The sequence below is a fragment of the Adiantum capillus-veneris genome, chromosome 28 (assembly GCF_014529385.1).
Source record: "Adiantum capillus-veneris isolate H3 chromosome 28, ASM1452938v2, whole genome shotgun sequence".
Taxonomy (NCBI): Eukaryota; Viridiplantae; Streptophyta; class Polypodiopsida; order Polypodiales; family Pteridaceae; genus Adiantum; species Adiantum capillus-veneris.
In genome coordinates this window covers 100,462,871-100,485,528 of record NC_140958.1, presented here as the reverse complement: position 1 = coordinate 100,485,528, position 22,658 = coordinate 100,462,871, and the positions used below count along the sequence as shown (strand labels likewise).

General features: G+C 42.0%; 1 protein-coding gene across 1 annotated transcript in view; it reads left to right on the top strand.

Moving 5' to 3' along the window:
- LOC147420975 (uncharacterized) overlaps nt 1-22,658 on the top strand; it is a 38,574-nt gene that overhangs the window by 1,516 nt on the left and 14,400 nt on the right. The window contains exons 2-3 of the mRNA XM_086505184.1: nt 2,242-2,445; nt 2,725-2,968. Coding sequence (XP_086361310.1) covers nt 2,242-2,445; nt 2,725-2,968 — 448 coding nt within the window. The remainder of the gene's footprint in view (nt 1-2,241; nt 2,446-2,724; nt 2,969-22,658) is intronic.

The following is a 22,658-nucleotide window of genomic DNA, read 5'->3' as shown; positions in this document are numbered from 1 at the left end:
AGGGGATGGGAAGAAGGAGCTTGAAATACATGGAAAATAGTGCAATTTTGCAAAAATATTGGCTACTATTGTAAAAAATTGTATGTTTACTTCTTTCACCATATTTGGCAAGCAGTAAACCGCCGCGTGTTTGAGGGGGATCGGGCTGTGGCAAGCTTTTGTGAAATCATACAAGAGAGTAGAGTGACAATCCACAGGATCGGAGGCAAACAAGCCTCAGAGGAATGATCTAGAACAATACATGTCATGATGACATCTTGTAATAAGTAAAGCCTAGGAGTAGTTGTGGCTTCTCTATCAAGCAGAAAACTTGTCACCTTTGACCCTCAAGACTCGATTTGAGCTGGAGGTTGGTGTATATTTCTGATGTTCTTAATACTATCCACTCCCAATTGTGAGTTTTGCACAAAAAAAAAGAGAAGATGGACTCAATTACTGTTTTTAAAAAAACAACAAAAGGCGCTATTATCGAAGGCGACTCAAATTCTAATGTGCTTACTGTGCTCCTGATTTCCATTGGGGAGAACCGTTCGAGAATCTTTACTGGTTCACCCCTTGAAATTGAGAAAACAATCGGACTCAAACACACAAACTCCTGGGTGAATGCCAAAGGTTCATGTGCCAACCAATCCACCCTCTCACGCCACAAAAATTGTACAAGAAAAGCCATCATGTGTGCTTGACTTCGCTCACATGTCCACCGCAATACCCAATTGCCGGGCCTTGCATGAGCACTCACATAGCATGTGTAACTTATGGGACAGGTGCCACCATGGCATTCCTCACCATTGGTTACCTGCCCGTCACTTGCCTCCATCGCCTATCAACCACCATCGACCTAGCTTGCACATGCGTGCTCGCACCATTGGCCACCTTAATTGCAAAGGTGGCTTGCGCTATGTGAGCTGGAATTTGTTATAGTCACCCCCATCCCCCCCTCCCCCCCCCCCCCAAAAAAAAAAAAAACTTGCAAAATCTTACCCCAATAATTTAATTATTTGTGTGGCCATTTGTTGTATTGTCTTAAGTTTTTGTAGTTAGTTGGTAAGAGTTAGCTTCATTGGTTGAGTACTTGTCCTCCTTCACCTGAGTGCGGCCATGTGATACTGAGAAAAGCCCCTCAACACACTTTGTATCACCTCCCACTAGATGTGTGGGCATTGCTACAAAAAAAAAAGGCTGCCTATAGTTAGGTTGGCTGGACCTTGTTGTAATTTTGACTATCATGGCACGAATGTATATTGCTTGCGGTGAACAATGTAAATTTTTTTGGCTTGCTACATGTCTTAGTATTCATATGGGTGAAAATCGTTCAACTTTTGTGTTTGACATGTGTCCCTCTAAAAGTCTTTTTCTCATGTACTTTCAAATGTTATTTTTCATAATTGCAATTTTTTTGTTTGGAAATAAGCATGCTAGAAAAAGAAAAAGACTTAGAAAACAAAAGATTTAAAAAACGTATTCATGGAAGTATTGATTGAATGGTTTTTAAAAATATTTTGATTTGTAAAGAATCTTTTCATTTAATGACTTAACAAAATTTCATTTCATTAAAACTATGCTTATTAAATTTATCTTTTTTTATGAACGCACGATTTTGTTTTAGTTTTTCAATGTTTTTTTTAAAATGATAATTTGTATTGTACACATTTCATCTTAATATTTAAGTACAGTCTTTTTTTATAGAAATATTTTATGATTATTTATTTTTATTTTATTTTGCTTTCAAATGATAATGTGCAATGTACACCTTTCACCTTATTATTTAACGCTAGTTTGGTTCCACAACTGGACGATACAGTGTCCTTTTTGGATCATTTTTATAGAGAATACCAATGAAAAATCACAATGGATTTCTACCAACTTACATAGTGTTCCAGGGGTAGACTTCATAAGAAAAACAATACAAAGATGTTTTGAGAATTATTATTTAACAAAAAAAAAGTTTTTTTACTACCATGTCTACAAAAAAAAAGTTTTTTTACTACCATGTCTACAAAAGTGTGTGGATTTTAGTATGTGGTGCATAAATTATATTAAAAAAGATTGGTTGGCTCTGAATTACATGAATATGTGGCTCTGAATGGAGCGGGGGTAGATAACTATGTTTGCCAACTATATCAATCTTGACAAAGTTGAGACTAGCAATCAGCATTAGCTTACGTAATCAAGCGAGAGTTCAAGTTTGCTTCTGCAAATGTGCCCTCGCCATTATTAAAGTCATGAACCTTTATTGTGCAGGCACAAGAAGGTGCGATTGATGACATTGAGGACTATATGACTGCACCTATTGACAGTGATGAATATTATTCAGAAGGGTTTGTATCTTCCATAGATGCTGACATCACAAATTCATTACGCCTTCATACTACATTAACACTTTACAATACTGGTCGTTGCTTTGGAGAAGGTGTTGGCGCAATCATTGGCTACGACCTTGTCGAGGCATTGTCACTTTTTCTCTCCCCAGCTATCATACGCACACCCACACATATACATTGGACACAAACATCATCATCATCATGGTCAATATTACTCTAGCATATAGAAGCTCAAAATTTCATTATAAATATGAATATATTAGCTTAAAGGTAATCTTTGCAATATATCGTATGATCACTCTTCAACGAAGTTAGTAAAATTGATTCATCGTTTTAAGTAGTTTTGACCCACTTTAAGTTTTGCCACAGTAGACTAATCCCCATTTTATCCTTTTTTTCATAGGTATTTTTCAATAACATGCTTGACACCATACAAAGGCAAATCAGAAATGGATTCGGATTTGGAGTTGTGGTGGAGGGTGCAGATGATCGAAACTTGCTTGAAGAAGGTCTCTCTGCACTATTCTACTATTGGGTGGAGAGGATAGGTGGCAATGATAGTGGAGCATCCACACCTAAGACAAGCGAGGCAACGGGTCAATCGGATAACAGTCCCAATCGACACGATGAACTTTTTGTTGTTGCAGGTACTATTGTGTATGGTCTTTAATATATATTAATCCCTTGAGCAAAAAACGAGATAATGTAGCTTCGCATGAATAGAAATTCATGCATGCGTGTGCACACACACACATGGGGGGGGAGAGAGAGAGAGAGAGAGAGAGAGAGAGCACATTTGCATGTGGTGCATGTGTGCATTTCCACGTCTATAGGAGAGAAGGGTTGTGTGTGTGTGTGAAGGAGAGAGGGAGGGAGGGAGGGAGATTCTAGCCTTATCAAAATAATGGCATGCCCACAACACAAAATTTTTGGCAATTTTTCAAGAGAAACTAAACTTCATTTATGATAATCTATGGTGTATAGACAAGGAAAGCATTCATATTGACGTGAACATAATAAGACTTTGAGAGTGATAGTTGCTTTGCATAGTGGCCATTTGTAGGCTAAAAAAAGGGGAAGGTGGCATGATGCTAAAAAGTGATTTGAATCATATCTGCGAAAAGGATCAAAGCCCATGTGGCTATAGTGAATACCATGTGAATATAAAGAGGCAAGTCTTTAGGGAAATATATATAGTGGGATGTGTTAGTGTTGTGAGGATTTTTTTGAGCAAGGGATTGCGCATATGTACATACACATGCATGGTGCATCAAATAAATAATTGCCCATTTTTCAGAGCCAGGTGGTTACGTGGGGCCCACAGGTGTACAGATAGGACAACATGTACATAGTGCATCGATTTTTACTATTACTAGTATCAGTGTGTTTTTTCTATAATAATGAGGAGTTGGTAGTGCGTAAAACTTCTCGAGGAAGCTATTTGCGGGCCGACGACATGAGGTAAGGAGGTGCGTCATATGGCATCTAGTGGTGTCAGGACGACGAATGGGGTCAATACTTGCACGCGGAGAAGTACGCACACATCGTGGGTGTTTTCTTGTGAGAATTATGCAGAAAGGTCATCATGAGGACCATCTTTTGGGGCCACTTCACGTGGTTGCGAGACGCATTATTGAAAAATGTTGAGTGCAGGGTGTGCAGATGATGAAAAAAGGTGACAACTATGCATTGCAAGGTCAGTTTTTGGCCTGCTCGGGGTCCGTTTGAGGTCATCTAAAAAGCCAAGGGTGCCCAACTAATAAAGCTAAGTGTGGGAACTGAAAAAACAGAGAAAAGACCAGAAAAAACGTGGAGAAGAGAGGAGGAACAGCCGCAAGTGTGTTTTTGCTGTTTTTGGAGCATTTTTTGGCCCTAAACTGCTCATCCGAGGTCGGATTTGAGCACTTTGACATTGTAGACTGGGGTTTTTGGGCGTTCCGGACGCAATGGTGCTGTCCATTTTGCCAAATTTCTCACAGATTTTCTGCTTTTTTTTCTGTGTAATCTTCTCCGGTGAGTGAAGCCTCTGCTTAACTTTGTGGTTGTATCTGGTGTATTTCCTCAATACTGTGTAAACTATTTGCCCCATTGGTGTTGGGCTGAGATTCATTGAGTCTAAACAACAGAAATTTGCCTCCTTTGAGATGAACTGAGAGTGTGTGTGTGAATGTGTATGTATGAGTGTTGAGTGGGCAAGTGGGAAATCTCTCTCTTCTCACTCCATCTGTGTGTTTCCTGTTTCGGCTAGGCTGGTTGTGTAAGCCGAGTGGTGCCCCATAATGCGTGTGTGTATCATCCCAAGAGTGTGTGTCGGGTCATTATAGAGGCGTTGCGTGTGTTTCCATCCCACTCAGAGCGTGGTTGTCGCGACAAACGTCTCTAGCATAGCTATCTAGCATTAACATATGTCAATACTCAGGGAAGCAACTCTAGATGGGGTACAAAGACTCTTTAAGGTTGTTAATCTCAAGAAGTGAACCTACAGAACTATGCAATTGACTACTATAGAAAATCTATCACTGTCTAGTTTGAAAATCTACCTATGTCCAGTTTCACCTCTCTAGCTCATCATGCCTTTTCGGCATCCAAACAAAGTCGGAATGAAACAAAACTTAAGGAAGTGGTGTAAGCTCCCTGCCTCTACTCGCACTCCGGATGCCTCTTTTTGTTTCTTCCACTTGTCGGGACTCTCGCGCGCTACTTTCTTTGGATTCTTCCAATCTTCTTTGGCCAACTAGTCTATTCTGTTCCACCCATGCTTAATTGCTTTTTGCACTTTGGAATCCTTGTGCTTGCAGTATTCATGCATTCGAACCTTCATCACGTCTTCATTGAAGCGGTGATCCCCTGTTGAAACGGGAAACTCGTCATGAAGCATGCTAATGACTCTGCCTTTTAAATCACTGGTACTTCACTCCAAGTGTTTAGTATGTAGTCTCTAAATGCATGAGAGCAAAGACCGCGCATGCGCGAGATCACCTTCTTGCTTTCATCATCCAAGATGATGCCGCCGCTGAAGTCGACGGAGTAAGACAAACTCTCTCGCCGATGACGTGTGAACGTGGGCGTCCTGGGAGGGGTCTCTAGTGGTGTGTTGACAGGAGTATGGATGTTAGGTGTCTCCACTAGAGTGTGGGCTTCGAAGTGGGGAGTGTCGAATGGAGTGACTCCCGGAGGAGTAGCTAGTGGTGTGTAGCCACTAGGAACGGCTATCAGCTGCATAAAACTTGGTGTAGATGGTGATGTCATGGATGGTGTTGCGTCGTAAAAAGAAGGGGAGGGTAAAAAGCCTCATTGAACACAAGGCGGTGTCGAGGCATCGGCGGTGTCATCCCCACAACAACCACCGCTGCCACCACTAGAGCACCAACGACGAGACAAGTGTGAAGATCATCTAGTCAACGCCAAAGCTTCAGAGCATGCTGAATGCTTCAAAACAGACGGGGACGCAACCGAAGTAGGAACGCTTGATGGTGCGTCAGAGCGATGACGCTCCACGTACCACTCTCTCTGTTGGGGTGACAAAGAAGAAAGAAACTCCTCATCATTCATACCTGCATTAAACACATGAACATTTAAACTTAATATTGAATGAATGGAGAAGAAAACATGGACAAGTAGAGAGAGAGATAGAGAGAGAGAGAGAGAGAGAGGACTCATAAAGGGGGAGGGATTCCTGTGTAGACAATGACGCAATGACGCATATGTTAGGAAATAAGACGTAGCTAAATAGATAATTGAGTAGATTACTTAATGGAGAGAGAAAGATTTATATACACGAGATTATAGAGTAGAGAGAGAGAGAGAGAGAGAGAGAGTACACACGATATACGTGGTTCACCCAATGTGGGCTACGTCCACGGGAAAGCAGCCACTCAATGGCTTTAGTACTTCAAAACAAGAAGTAGTTTACAAAGGGATTATACCCTTAATGGAGCTCCCGCCTTGCTTCACTCTCACCACCTCACACTCACCTTGTTGCATCAACTTCACACTATGAAAATGTGTGTAGAAATGGCCTTCTTTTATAGGCCAAAAGGGCTGCCCTCTCTTATGAGAGACAGCCATGTGTAGCCGCCCTTGTGCAAATAAGTCCAAATCGGACCCTCCAATCCGCCCATGTGTGGCCGCCCTTGAGAAGACAAGTCCGCTTTTGAATTCGACCACCGGCCACCGGCCATTGACTTCCGACCACCGGCCACCGGCCATTGACTTCCGACCACCGGCCATCGGCCATTGACTACCGGCCACCGGCCAACCGACCGGTTGTTTTCCGACCACTTTTCGGCCGCCGTCCGGGCATAATATTCCGGCAAAAAAGAATATTCCGGCAAAAAAAAAAGTCTCGGGGGCCTCCGCCTCCGAGGCCTTTAAAGTTGCCCCTGATTCTTGTTCGTGAAAATTTTGGTTTCCGGTGAGTGATTTTCCTTCACGCACGATGGCTTCTCCTCATAATGGGGGCCTTACAAATGTGCGCTTTTACCACATAAAATTACAAGGGTAATCAGGCTCCATACTTAACAACATATAGAGAGAATGGGAAAAAATCCACGTGAATACAATATACATTATATATAAAACGGAGCTAGATTGCTCAAATACAATATTTATGGCTTTAAGAGGTATCTCTCTCATCCTCCCAAAGCTTAGTATAACTTTCTATATCTATATAGAGATCTCCATTTACATAGATGTCCTTCGTTTCATTTTGTAGATCCTCTACGTGCACCCCATAGAGAGTAGCAGCTTGATGCTCGTCTGGCACCAGCTCAGCGGCTTCTGACTGAACATCTTCTCCAATCTCCTCCATTGGTGTTGCTGTGATTGGCACATGGTAGCCTTCATACGTCCATGCACTATGAGAGGCTCCTCTGTGACGTACCACTAGTTTGATGCAGACTTTGTGGGATGAAATATCACCTACCAAAGCCACATAACTTACATGAGAGCTTCCAAGCACATAACTTCTAAAATTGGATGTTAACTATTTACATACTTACTTGTTCACAATGCTCGGGCAGTACGAAAGTGTCTCTTAGGTCATTCCATTTCTTAGTTGAATCCACCTCAAGAAAACAAGACTCTCCTCTGTGCGTAGTAGCATTGCGACCCTCCATGATTATCTTGAACCATTGCACGTCGAACAAGTCGACAAAAAATCCTCTATAATCGATCCTCAAAATCTCTTGTAGTGTGCCAAAGTAAGTGAGTTCCGCCACCACAGGATCTGCATCAAAGGACTGTCGTTGACTAGACTGTTCAAATTTTTCCATGATTCCACAATCTTGAGTAAAATGTTTTTTATCGATCCGTTCCACCCTTAAATGTCGTCCTTTACACCATTCTACTGTGTATGACTTATACTACAACCAACAAAGATTATGAGTGGCCGTTCAAACATCTAGAAATTCACTAGTCATACATTGCAAACTTACCTTGGTCGTGCAACCCTGAGAGTACTCCCATTCCTCCTCAATCACTTCTTCACCCCACTGTTGTGCGCTTTTCAATTGGTTGTGCAACCATCTTAAGCTCATGAATGTTTGTAGGCTCTCCAGACCCGTCGGATAGTGAATCAATGGTCGTCTTCCCCGTCTCCACTCAGTTCGTGCCCTTTGTCGCTCTTGCTTTGCATCCTCATATTGTGAAATCCACTTTTCCATTACTGGATTGTGAAGCATGCAAAATTGGTTGATTTTAGCCTCTAGATCTTCCATTATCTTCTTCTCAACACCGAGATTGCACATGAGAATCCCAGATATGCGCTCATCATCTATGGTTCGCCATAGCGTGTATGGGGCTTTATCAAATCCATCTAGCCACTCTCCAATGTACACTAGAGACTCTGATACCAACCAACCTTTTTCCATGATACCCTCCATACGTGCCTTCTGATGCACATATCCCTTGAGAGTTTTCATGAAACGTTCTATAAACAACATCCATCTAGAATGTACTATGCCAACTATTTCCACCTCATCAACTATGACAACAAGAATATGCACCTGAATGATTAGCATGGTAGTAGGAAAGTGTTTCTCAAACATGCACACAACCTCCGGAGCGTTTAGTTTGGCGAATGGTACGGAGTCTATGTTGATCTCCTTTTGTGAGATCCATTGCACCAACTTCGCAAGTTTGTATATTGTGCTATAGACGTCAAGAGACAAACATCCCTCAATGACCACCAGCAAAATAAGCTGCAAAACACAAGTGAAACAATGATATTAAAGTCCACACAAAAATTTGTTACACAATTCCCACTATGGTATATTCCACTATGAACTTACCTGACACATTTTATGCCACTCGTGTGACTTCAAACCGGTAAGCTTTCCTTCTTTGGTAAAACACGTTTGGAGCGAGTGCATTACGCCTGTGGGGGTCCACAAAGATTGAATGGTCTCTTCTACTTTGTGTTCTTGGTCTCCTGTGAAAATCCATGGCGCTTTAGGGAGTTTTATCGATCCATTGGATGCTGTCTGCAGCCAATATTTCTCCATACAATCCACATTTGTAAGGTCAACCCTAGCTCCCAAAGTATCTTTCTTGCCGATGAGATGGTCCCATAGTAGATTACCCACATTCTTGAATATGTGCATTGGATCGAACAAGTGATTGATCATGAGTCGGAGCCAATATGGTAACTCATACCATAGAGATAGTCTCTTCATCCCTCGAGACAAACCATCATCACATATCTCCTTCCGCTCTAACCGTGCTTGTGCAGACATCCTCGGTGGATCTCTTGCCAAAAATTCATCGCGTAACACATGATTCTCTAGAAGATACGCTTGATGACCTTCGTAGATTTGCTTCTTCAATGAGGGCGCCCGACGTGCATTCAGTCTAGGTCCACATGTGACACATGCTCTGTATCCGCTTGTTTGAAGCCCTGCATGTATACACATGATAATAGATAATCTTGAGAAAAACCAAGATTTACAGTGTTTGAGTTTAAGTGTAAATCACCCGAGCATTTTGTTAGTCTGTGATAGTCATGCATGGTCCACATTAGAATGCCTTTGATCAAATCATTCCGTCAACCTGTGTGTTGGCTCATATCCACCACTTCTATGCCAATCCACAATTGTTGTAGCTCTTCCAATAGTGGACGAAGATACACGTCCATATTCTTCACTTTATACCGCCCCGGCACAATCAAGCTTAGCCATAGGTGCCCCTTCTTCGTAGTCAACCACGGGGGAATGTTGTAGTTGACGATGACAATGGTCCATACACTATTAGATGTTGATCTTTGACCAAATGGATTTACACCATCCATAGCCAAGCCTAGGCGCAAATTTCGAGCTTCCCTAGAAAAATCCGACCATGTTTCATCTATATGTTTCTAGGCTGCACAATCTGCAGGGATCCATAGCACACCATCTGAAGATTTATTCTCATCATGCCATGATGCTAGGGCGGCCATGGAATTAAATTCAAAGAAATGCTTGATGCAAGAAAGCAGAGGAAAATGTCGCAAAACCTTTTGTGGAATTTTTGTTCTGTGGAGATCTACTCGATATCTCTTGGAATAACATTTCGGACACTTATCCATGTCTATGTATTCTCCTTTGAAAAGAATGCAGTCGTTAGGACAAGAGTGGATTGTATTATAATCCATCCCCAAGTTTTGCAAAATCTTTCTTGCTTCCTCTCTGGAATATGGCATCACATTATCAGCTGGCAGTATGTGCTCTTTGAGCAATCTACACAACAAAAAACATACGGTAAAATTGTGTTAAAATCTATCAAATTATTATACATCTAGAGTTTTTTATTAAAGTAAACAAATTGTAATAGATCACCTGGAAAGCGTTGTGATACTAGTGTCACTCCATCTAAACTTTGTCTGCATATTGAGAAGAACCAGGAGCGCCTTCAATCTAGACACACTTGCTCCATCATACAATGGCATATCGGCTTCACTTTTCATATCATCATAGATAAGCCTTTTTGAATCCATGATTGTCTCGATCATTTCATCGATCTTGGGCTCGATCTTGGGCTCGATCTTGGGCTCAAACATTGCCTCGTTGGGAATGTGGTCTGCATGATCCTCCCCCGAGTTGTCACAGGCTACATCTTGTGGCCTTACATATGCTGCTTGACCAAAGCGCCTGCGAACACTTTGTCAGGAGTTTTTTGGAGCAAGGGATTGCGCATACGTTCATACCCATGCATGGTGCATCGAATAAAGGATTGCCCATTTGCCAGAGCCAGGTGGTTACGTGGGGCCCACATGTGTACAGGTAGGACAAGGTGTACATAGTGCATCGATTTTCATCGTTACCAGTACTAGTGTGTTTTTCTACAATAAGGAGGAGTTGGTAGCGCGTAAAAATTCTCGAGGAAGCTATCCGCGGGTCGACGACATGAGGTAAGCAGGTGCATCACATGGCATCTAGTGGCGTCAGGAGGTCGAACGGGGTCAATACTTGCACGTGGATAAGTACAGACACGACGTGGGTGTTTTCTTGTGCTAATTATGTAGAGAGCTCATCATGAGGACCAATTTTTTGGGCCACTTCACGTGGTTGCGAGACGCATTATTGGAAAAAGCTGAGTGCCAGGTGTGCGGATGATGCAAAAAGGTGACAACTATGCATTGCGAGGTCAGCTTTTGGCTTGTTCGGGGTCCGTTTGAGGTCATCTAAAAGGCCAAGGGTGCCCAAGTAATAAAGCTAAGTGTGGGAACTAAAAACACAGAGAGAGGGCCAGAAAAAACGTGGAGAGAAGAGGAGGAACAGCCGCAACTATGTTTTTGCTCATTTTGGAGCCTGTTTTAACCGTAAATTGCTCATCCGAGGTTGGATTTGAGCACTTTGACATTGTAGACTAGGGTTTTGGGCCGTTATGGACGCGATAGCGCTGTCCGTTTTGCCAAATTCCTCATTATTTTTCTGTTGTTTTGGCTGTGTAAGTTTCTCCTATGAGCGAATCTTCTGCTCCAGTTTGTGATTGTATCTGGCATATTTTACCTATATTGTGTGAGCTGTTTGGCCCTCTTGGTGTTGGCCCAAGCTCATTTTTTCTAAATATCAGAAGTTCTCCTCTTTTGAACTGAGTTTTTTGGGTGTGTGTGTGTGGGTGTGTGTCTTTGTGTAGTGTGGGTAAATGGGTAGACTCTCTCCTCTCACTCCATCGGTGTGTTCCTTGTCTCGGCCAGGTGGGTTGTGTAAGCCGAGTGGTGCCCCATAGTGTGTGTGTGTGTATCTTCCCAAGAGTGTGTGTTGGGTTGTTATAGAGGAATTCTCTGTGTTTCCATCCTGCTCACATTCTTTTGGTGCCCCCACTGAGGATTTTCTTCGAGTACCTTCTGCTTCGAGCTTCAAGCTTCGAGATTCGGGATTATAGGTTGTAGGTTATAGATTACAGGTTACAGGTTATAGGTTATAGGTTACAGGTTCAGATACAGGTACAGGTAGCTGGAGTACAGGGATATACTAGCAGTGGTGTCACTTGCAGTTGTTGTGGGTATGCATCACTTGGCGCCTGATTGAGCGCATTGTCTGCTGGATTGTACGTTACTTGTGGAAACTACCATTGTATGCCTTTGTGGAACCATATTTGCTTTTATTTGGCAGTCCCAGCCATTTCTGAGACTTGGTCTGGAAGATAGTCATTTCTGAGACTTGACTATACGCTATTTGCATTAGCCTTCGTGTGAGGGTCGATAGCGTGAGGTTTTATTGAGTTGGGGGATTCTCAATGTGGAGATCCTTTCGGTGATACAGGCAGCTGGAGCACCCTTTTCGTGACTTCGCAATAGGCTATGTATTAGTGAGTCCTATTTGATGCTCGGTTTCTATTGTTGACAGTTTATGCATACATATACAATCTATATTTTGGGTTCCTACTGCTCTACTTCTTGGGAAACTCTGTCAAAATTTTTCCAAGTTATGATGGCTGATTTTTTGGTCTTTTGAGCCATTTATGCTGTTATGCTGCTGAAATTTTGGCAAAATCAAAGGATACGTCAGGTGTGCTTTCTTGGGAGCTTCATGGTTGGCTTTAATGGATGATCAAAATGGACCTCAATTCACTCCTTTTCATTTAACTCAAAGAATCCAGATAAATGTTCATGTGTCCAGGAAGATTTTTTTCTAGCAACGCATAGTCTTTATGTTCGGGCCAAGAAGATTACGAGAGATCCTGGAATGTCCTTTGCCTGTTGTAATTCCGATGATCAACTATGAAAACTCATTTGATGTGCATGTGTTTGTCCTTATCTAAAGCTGAGCTCCATTGAAATTTCTGGGGATTGGGTAGTCAAAAGTTTTGGGTTCTTGCACGTGTATTCAAAGGGGTTCTCAAAGCATTAAACTTGGGTAGCCATGGCTTTCTCTTATCCGGAATTTCATTGAAGAAGTGGTGAAGATGCGGAAGACTTTCTGGAGCAAGTCGAGGTGGCATGCATAAGCAACAATATGTGTGATGAGGAGAAGATTTTGAGGCTATTTTGATTGCTTTTGAAAGATGAGGCCCGTGTTTGGCTCATGGATTTGGAAGCTAAAGAAGCAGTGGCTTCTTCTTATGGTTTGAGTCTTGACAAGTTTATAGAAGCTTTTTTAGAGCGTTTCCAGGTTTTTGAAGATGCAAATGCAGTATGGAATGAGCTCAATGCTCTTAAGCAAGGTTCTTGTCAAGGTGTTGATGCCTATGTACAAGGTTTTACAGATTTATGGACTCGTTGGTGTGTTGCTCTTAAGGATGAGACCCCCCCTTGTTCATTGAGGAAAAGTTTTTTTGTTGATGGTTTGTCACCTTGGTTGCGGTTCGAGGTTGAGTTGAAGAGGCCCGAGTCATTAGAAGATGCGGTATGCATTGCAAAGCACAAGGAATGGAAGTTTAAGCGTCTTGAGGAACATGGTATCAGTACAGGTATGCATGTGGAAGATGGATTTGAGATGGAAGATGAAGTTAAGCCTAAGCAAGTGAAAAGTAGCCTATCCTATGATGTTTATTGTTTCTTCCCAAGGTCTATTGTGAAGCGTAAAGAGGTCTTGCAGGTTGACAAGGTTATGGAAGAGCCTAAAGAGGTGAGTAATGCTTTGATTACAGGATTGAAAATTCTTGAAGAGGATGCATTGGCTACTTGTGTACCTTGTGATTCTGGGTGTGAGTGTGAGGTTGAGGTTATTGATGATGAGCACGTATCTTTGGATACTAGTTCCTTGGAAATTACGGAAGAGGGCAAGGTTGAGAACCATTTTGTGGATTTGTTGGATGTGGAGCCTGTTTTGAAGCCACATTTTGATGCATGTGTAGTGATTGAACCGATTTGTGAGCATGATTGTGGTTTAGAGCAGGGATCTGTATTCTTGGAGACTGATGAACCCATGCTAGAAGCTATGGATAGTGGTGCTAGCCATGATTATGATGTGGATAAAGTTATGTGTAATGATGAGTATGCTTATGATGATGAGAAGGGGTTTGGCATATATGAGTCCAATCTCAGCTATGTGGATGCCTATGATAGGGATATGTGTGCTGCGGGGATACTTTTGTGCTTTGGATATCAACAACTTTACCTTCACACAATGCTTTTAGCTACTTGGGTGCATGATTTGTAGGTTGTTGCTATGGCTGGTGAATCCAAGATGCCAGGTGACGAGTCACTTGAGTTGTCTCTATCGGTTGGGTTGAATGTGGCATGCAATATTTATGCTTTTGGAACTCCAGACAGGGCAGATGTGTTAGTTGGATATGCATATGGTGCATTTTGGTTGATTGTTGACAAATGTAGGTGCGGTGTTATGATGCTTCTTGTGAATCAAGCGATATGCCTTTGGCCTTTTGATCCAGGTGGAATGAGCATCTACTAGTGCTGCTGCTGAGCATGAATGATCTAGCAGGCTAGGGGGTGGGTAAATTATGTCAGGAGTTTTTTGGAGCAAGGGACTGCGCATATGTTCATACCCATGCATGGTGCATCGAATAAATGATTGCCCATTTGCTAGAGCCAGGTGGTTACGTGGGGCCCACATGTGTACAGGTAGGACAAGGTGTACATAGTGCATCCATTTTCATCGTTACCAGTACTAGTGTGTTTTTCTACAATAAGGAGGAGTTGGTAGCGCGTAAAAATTCTCAAGGAAGCTATCCCCGGGTCGACGACCTGAGGTAAGCAGGTGCGCTAGATGGCATCTGGTGGCGTCAGGAGGTCGAACAGGGTCAATACTTGCACGTGGATAAGTACAGACACGACGTGGGTGTTTTCTTGTGCTAATTATGTAGAGAGGTCATCATGAGAACCAATTTTTGGGGCCACTTCACGTGGTTGTGAGACGCATTATTGGAAAAAGCTGAGTGCCAGGTGTGCGGATGATGCAAAAAGGTGACAACTATGCACTGCGAGGTCAGTTTTTGGTCTGTTCGGGGTCCGTTTGAGGTCATCTAAAAGGCCAAGGGTGCCCAAGTAATAAAGCTAAGTGTGGGAACTAAAAAAACAGAGAGAAGACTAGAAAAAACGTGGAGAGAAGAGGAGGAACAGCCGCAACTGTGTTTTTGCTCATTTTGGAGCCTATTTTGACCGTAAACTTCTCATCCGAGGTCGGATTTGAGCACTTTGACATTGTAGATTGGGATTTGTGGCGTTACGAACGCGATGGCGCTGTCCATTTTTCCAAATTCCTTATTTCTTTTCTACTGTTTTGGCTGTGTAAGTTTCTCCTACGAGCGAATCTTCTGCTCCAGTTTGTGATTGTATCTGGCATATTTTACCCATATTGTGTGAGCTGTTTGGCCCCCTTGGTATTCTCCCAAGCTCATTTGTTCTAAATATTAGAAGTTCTCCTCTTTTGAGCTGAGGTTTTTTGGGTGTGTGTGTGTGTGTGTCTTTGTGTATAGTGGGTAAACAAGTAGACTCTCTCCTCTCACTCCATCGGTGTGTTCCCTGTCTTGGCCAGGTGGGTTGTGTAAGCCGAGTGGTGCCCCATAGTGTGTGTGTGTGTGTGTGTATCTTCCCAAGAGTGTGTGTCGGGTTGTTATAGAGGCGTTCTGTGTGTTTCCATCCCGCTCACAACGTCTATTGGGTTGCAAGATTGCTGTCTGTTGGCCAGCATCAGAGTCCGATGAGTTATAATTGGCAAAAGTTCAATGTATAATAGATGGATCAAACTTGCCAAATTTGCAAACGTGCTACAAAGAAACGCGTCTTGTCCATTGTACAGCATGCTTGCATTGATTACAAGGAAATAAGATCCTCGTTGAGAGGTAGGTGTGGAGTTTAACTCTTCCCCAAGGGTTCATTCGACATCTATATAACTATGATCTTTGACACTTATCTTAGTAGTGACCTTCTTGTGTCTTAAGTAGATATAGTCATATGCCTAATCTTGTACCATTTTGAGCTGATGCAAAAATGGTATGCCCAATACGATATCAAAGTTGCTTCTCTTGCCAAAATTCATGATAGAAAAGGTGTGTTCATATTGCAATGTCACTAGAGGACATTGATTTGCTATAATGTTCCTATCGGTCTCTCCATGTATCCATCTGCTAATTTTAGGTTCGTTCGAGTTTTCCTTGGAGAAATATTTCTCCATTTTTCCCACATCTCCTTGGTTTCTATGGAAATTCCAGCCCCACTATCTAATATCTCAACTGTCTTTACTCCTTTGTATTCCACAGGGTAGGTGGTGTTTCCTTATTCTCCCTCACAGTAGTCTCCCACTTTATTTACTGCTATAGGTTTTGCTTTATTCTGTTCAGAAATTTGGTTGTTTGATATTTTTGAAGTAATGATTCATTGTGGATTCATTAGCCCTATTTTTTTCACTTCTTCCCAAAGATGAGGTCCAATTTGCAGTAAACTAGATAGAGTTAACGTACAATGGATAGAAGATGACATTAAATCATGAAGAGTCTTAGGGTCCATCATCTTAGGATGATATTTCCATTGAGATGGTACTTTTATAGATTTTGATATTGTTTCATGGTCGCCAGCTTATGGTCCAGATTGATCTTCGTGGTGATAGGGGTTGATTCAAGGTTTGCACTTCCATCTTTTCTGTTTTTGATATCCTCCCACAGATCGTGTGGCCATGGGTCTTCTACGTTTGGAATTGGAATTAGTGCTTGTAAGCCCAACCCATCTGTGGTATTGGCTACTTTCCTTGTATCTAATGGTGCCTCAACTTTTGGCTCTTCTTGGTATCTATTTTCAAGACCTTGATTCTCTATTTTCTTAACTATTTTGCGGATTAACGCCTCAATTTTTGGAGCATACGGGACATGTGGTTCCATGAGATCTTGGGCTACTTGAATGAGATCCTTGCACATTTGCAAGCTCTCTTTTTCATACCCTGGATGAGGATACGTCAACCATCTATGCTCTTGGGTTTTAGCCTAGATTTATAAGCCTTAAAATTTTCATCTAAAGGATCAAAGACATTGTCCACCAATTACTAAACCTCTCGATGATAATTTGATGGTTTTGCTACAATAGTTTTTTCCTTATGGTCCCGTTCCAATCTCGATTGCTATCTGGTTTACTGCAATTTGGTTTCTAAGGCCGATTTTTCATTTATCCCTTTGGCCTTCATCTTGTCTCTGTTTGCTTTCCAAGATTTTTGGGGGTCCTAATAATCAACAAACTCTCTATTTCAGCTTGATTGGGTGGGGTGTTTTTGTCTCTCATGGGCATATTTCTTGCGGCTTTTTGGGCTTGTGCCATTAGGAAGAGAATGCGGTCTAGGAGGGCCTCTTTATTTGACAGTTTAAAGGATTAAAAGCTCTAGTATTAAGAAACAAATCAAAGGGAAGCTTTTGAATTCAAACAGGCAAAATGGATAGTTTATTTGAATTCATATTTTCCCCCCATTATGTAATTGAAAATCTAGCAGGCAAAACCATATCATGTAACATATCTATGTAAAGAGGTCAGTGTGTAAATTACAGATCTATAGTCTCCAATCAAATAGGAGATCTATTGTCTCCAATCAAATAGGAGATTGTATGTAGGAGTTATGGAGGGCCAAAAATCATAAGTTGTTCACCCCCCTTTTTGGGAGGGAAAAGTGCATCCTTTGACCACTCTTACACCTCTCTTACACACCCACCATTCTTGAACACATGGCATACACCTATTTGTTAGAATGTTAATTACCTCCATAATCTCATGGTAGATAAACGGGCCCTCCTAGACTTCACCCTTTCCTAATGTCTTGTTATAGCATTCATTGGAATCCTTGGTTCCGCTTTTCTAATCCACTTGATCTTGATACAACTCCGATTTTGTTTATGGTAGCTTTCCCCTTGTTATTGATATTTTTTGGAAAGTATTGGTACATCCCTCATAGTACCCGAAGATTTTGATACTCTCTCCTTTGTGTGAAAAACTTCTTGCCCAATGATCACCTCCACATTTAGAGCATGGTCCTGCTGGTGGTTGGGAATCTTGTGGATCTCCCATAGGTTGTCCTATTCTAGGAGGGTATCCTCTAGGTCTATAGTTTTGATTTTCCATGAACATGAGCGTATTTTCATCAATCAGGTAATGGTTTTTTGTTGATTGTGTTATGTACGATGGTTCTATCATCCCCTCAAAACCTATTCATGGAATTTGACCTTCAGGATCATAAGCACTTTTGTTTAACCCTCTCTCATAAGTGTTGTTTGAATCGCCAAATGTTTGAATCTTCAAAGTATGAAACTACCTGTATCATTTTTTGATTCTTAGGTGCTTCAACACGCTGTCAAATTCTCACCATTGCTTTGTTTTACTCGGTAAATGATGTTGTTGTCCCAATAATGTTTAAGGTCCCCCGTACCCCCCTTGGACTGCGTTGTTTTGTCCTATTTGGTATCTTGGAGGTGGTGGAACATTTTGCACTCCACGAGGTCCATATGGTCTTTTCCTGATATGTTTTCTATTGTAGAAACATTCATGCGTACCATGGTTTCTCTAATTTTTCTGGATAGGACACCACTTTATTACACGCTGTGAGCAGGATGGAAACACACAGAATGACTCTATAATGACCCGACACACACTCTTGGGATGATACACACACACACACTATGGGGCACCACTCGGCTAACACAACCTACCTGGCCGAGACAGGGAACACACCTATGGAGTGAGAGGAGAGAGACTACCCATTTACCCACTCCACACTGAGAGAGAGACACACACACACACACCCAAAAAACTCAGCCCAAAAGAGGAGATTTTCTGATGTTTAGATACAACTGAGCTTTGGCCAACACCAATGGGGTAAACAGCTCACACAATATGGGTAAAATATGCCAGATACAATCACAAATTGGAGGAGAAGCTTCGCTCATAGGAGAAACTTACACAGCCAAAACAACAAAAAAATAGTGAGGAATCTGGCAAAATGGACAGCGCCATCGCATCCAGAACGGCCCAAAACCCCAGTCTACAATGTCAAACAGGCTCCAAAAATCCCAAAAACACAATTTCGGCTGTTTCTCCTCTTCTCTCCACTCTTTTTCTGGTTTTTCAGTTCCCACACTTAGCTTTATTACTTGGGCACCCTTGGCCTTTTAGTTGACCTCAAACGGACCCCGAACAGGCCAAAAAACTGACCTCGCAGTGCATAGTTGTCTCCTTTTTGCATCATCCGCACACCTGGCACTCAACTTTTTCCAATAATGCATCCCGCCACCACATGAAGTGGACACAAAATATGGTCCTCATGATGACCTTTCTACATAATTATTACAAGAAAACATCCACGTTGTGCCCGTACTTATCCACGTGCAAGTATTGATCCCATTCGACCTTCTGACGCCACTAGATGCCACTTGACGCACCTGCTTACCTCATGTCGTCGGCCCGCGGATAGCTTCGTCGAGAAGTTTTATGTGCTACCAACTCCTCATTATTATAGAAAAAACACACTGGTACTGGTAATAATGAAAATCGATGCACTATGTATATGTTGTCCTACCTGTACACATGTGGGCCCACGTAACCACTTGGCTTTGGAAAATGGGCAATCCTTTATTCGATGCACCATGCATGGGTATGTACATATGAGCAATCCCTTACTCCAAAAAACTCCTCACATAATTTTCCCATCCCCTAGCCTGCTAGATCATTCATGATCAGCAGCAGCAAAAAGAGATATGAGACTCGCTGCATCATAAGTCTCCTCATCCTTCACCAACATTGCTTGATCCAAAGACAGCTTATCTTGCTCCACCATCATTAATCTGGAATGATATAATTTAAGACGCAATCCATTTACCCTTGACTTATGTAGATCACCATCCAGGTTAGCCAGCTGATATGTACCATTCGAAAAACACTCCACTACCTTGAAAGGACCTTCCCACTTAATTTGGAACTTCTTTTGGAATGTGTTGTCCAGCTTACTGTTGTAGCGCAAAACCAAGTCATGCTTCTTGATACCCTTAATTTTGACCTTTTCATTTATCTTTGCTAAAGCCCTATCCTGCATCTGCCCATAATGTTCAAATGCCTCTCTTTGAATGCATCACCAGGTTGCCCAAGCAACTTCTCTAACATGCATCTTGACACAATAGGCAATTGTACCTCCACAAGCAATAGTGCTTCCTTTCCATACACCAAATGAAATGGAGTAAACCCTGTACCTGTCTTCACCGAAGTACGGTAAGCCCACAATGCACTAGGAAATTCCAAATCCCAAGTCTTTCCTTGGTACTCTGTCACTTTTGAAAGAATCTGTACCAACTTTTCATTGAATCTTTCATTTAAGCCATTACACTGTGGATAATAAGGAGTGGTATGCTGATTCCTAATATTCATCTTCGCGCATAAAAAAACAAGTAGTTTAGCTCTAAATCCTGGTCCCTTGTCTGAAAGTAGCTCTAGTGACACCCCAAACTTGCAACATATTTCATCGTACACAAATTTTGCCACATCCTTTGAAGTGATCTTTTTTACTGCTATAGCCTCTACCCATCTAGAGAGATAGTCCACTGCAATCAAAATATAGCTTTTGCCCCTGCTTGTGATAGGTAATGGGCCTATTGCATCAATCCCCCACTTTTCAAACACATCAAATTCCATAATGGTTTTTCGTAGCTCTGGCTTCAACACTCTCTTCCCAAATGCTTGACACCTATTGCAAGACCTACACCAATGGTGAACATCCTTGTGCAAACTAGACCATACATACCCTTCTTGCAAGATCTTATGCAAGGTGATCTTTAGAGAAAAATGGCCGCCACATACGCCTTCATGATTCTCTTCCAACACTCTATAAATATCCTCCCGCCAAGGTACACGTCTCAACAGGAGATCAGCCCCTTTCATGTACAAGACATCACCAATCAATTTGTACCTGTATGCTCTACGCACAAAACCATACTTCTTAGACTTCTGAATCTCCTTTGGAATGATTCCTGTTAGCAAAAACTCCTCTTCTTGAGCCAAACTTTTCCAGCCATGATAAAGAGGTAAGTTCGTCCTCAACACAAATAGCTCCCCAATCATTCTTTGAGCTGCTTCATGTGCCTCTCCATTTAGAGCACGTTCAATGTGTCTAATGCTCCATGCTTCAAACTTTTTTAACAGGCCTTTAATTCTGAAGCACATTTCCTTCAATGAGGTGTTCTTACTCTTCCACACACCAAGCACTTGCTTCACCACTAAGAAGGCATCACCTTTTATGCTCAACCTTCTAACCCCATGTTTCAAACGAATGTATAATCCGGCTTCCAAAGTAGCATATTCAGCCTCATTGTTACTATGAGCATCCAATTTGAACCCTCTCTTGCATACTAACTTCCCCTTTGGATCATAAAGTGCTATACCCCCTGAAGCTGCATCATGGCTCTTTCTGTATGATCCATCAAAGAACAAAACATGTGCATTGCTTATCTGTGGAACTTCTTCAACTACCTTTCTCACCACCTCTTCCTTAACAAGGAGGGGATTCTCCTTGTAGGTCAACAAATCAGCTAGGGTAGCCCTTGTACTGTCTTCCACTAGAAAAGAGAACTCAAACTCTTGCAGCTCAATTACCCATTTCTTGACCACATTTGACATGTTAGTGCCATTAATTAAATGTGGCAAAAAGGTGTAACTCGTCAAGAAAACAAAAGGTCATGGTAGCAAGTAATGACAAAATTGTCGACAAGCAAATATTACACTGGCCATCACTAGCTCTACTTCCGATAATTTTCTCTCTGCTACCAGGTTCACTCGGCTTGCACAATACACTGGCCTCATATAATGTCTGCCGTTCCCCTTTTGCAATATCATGGCTCCAATGGCATTATCCCCTACTGATGGATTTACATAAAAAACTTTCTCTCAATCAGGAGCCTGCATGGCTGACAAACCCCCTAACACCTCTTTGACCTCTTGAAACACCTCTTCGCACTTGTCATCCCATTGCAATGAATCATGCTTTGCCACTTGTTGTAATGGATAAAGAAGATGGGAAGACAATGGAATAAACCACGCCATGTACTTCACTTTGTGTATAAAGGTTGCCAATTGCTTTGTACTCGTAGGTGATCGAAGAAGAATAATAGACTTAAACTTATCTTGATCAGCCTCAGTACCATTTTCTAACACCATATGGCCCAATAACTTCACCCTTGGCTGTGCTAGATGACATTTCTTTGGATTTAGTTGTCCTCCACATTCATCATATCGATCCAATACCATCTGCAACTTCTCATGGTGTTCAACCCTACTGCTGTAGACACAGAAGTCGTCCATAAAATATTTAACACAACTACCAATGAATGGTTCCAATACCCAATTTGCTCTCTCTTGATAGAAAGATGGTCCATTTGACAACCCAAATGGCAATACCGTGTAGCAATAGCAGCCCGATGGCATAATGAAATTTGTCTTTGTGCGGTCTTTAAGAGCAATCTTCAATTGAAAATAGCCTGAAAAACCATCACACACACTGTACCTCTCATAACCTGCCACTGAATCCAAGATCTGATCGATGAATGGAAGAGTATATGGGTTTTTCTTAGTGGCTGCATTTAAGGGCTTAAAATCTACACAAATCCTCCACTTTCCATCCTTCTTTGGACTGACTACTACTGGACTCACCCATTCTGTGGTCTCCATAGGGACTATGAACCCTGCCTTCAATAACTTGTCCTCCTCTTCCCACAAGGTTGAGATCTGTGCTCTTGACCCATCCTTCTTAGCCTTTGCCGCACTGGCTTAGCACCTTCTTTCACGTCTATATGCATCTCTTCTCCCTTGAACCCTCTGTTCTCTTCATATGAAGTAATTAAAAAATCAAGAGAAATAGCCAGCATTTGCAAATATATCTCCTTCTCCATAGCTAAGAGGTCTCCACCGATCATTTGTGTCATCAATTCCTACTTCTTTGACATTTC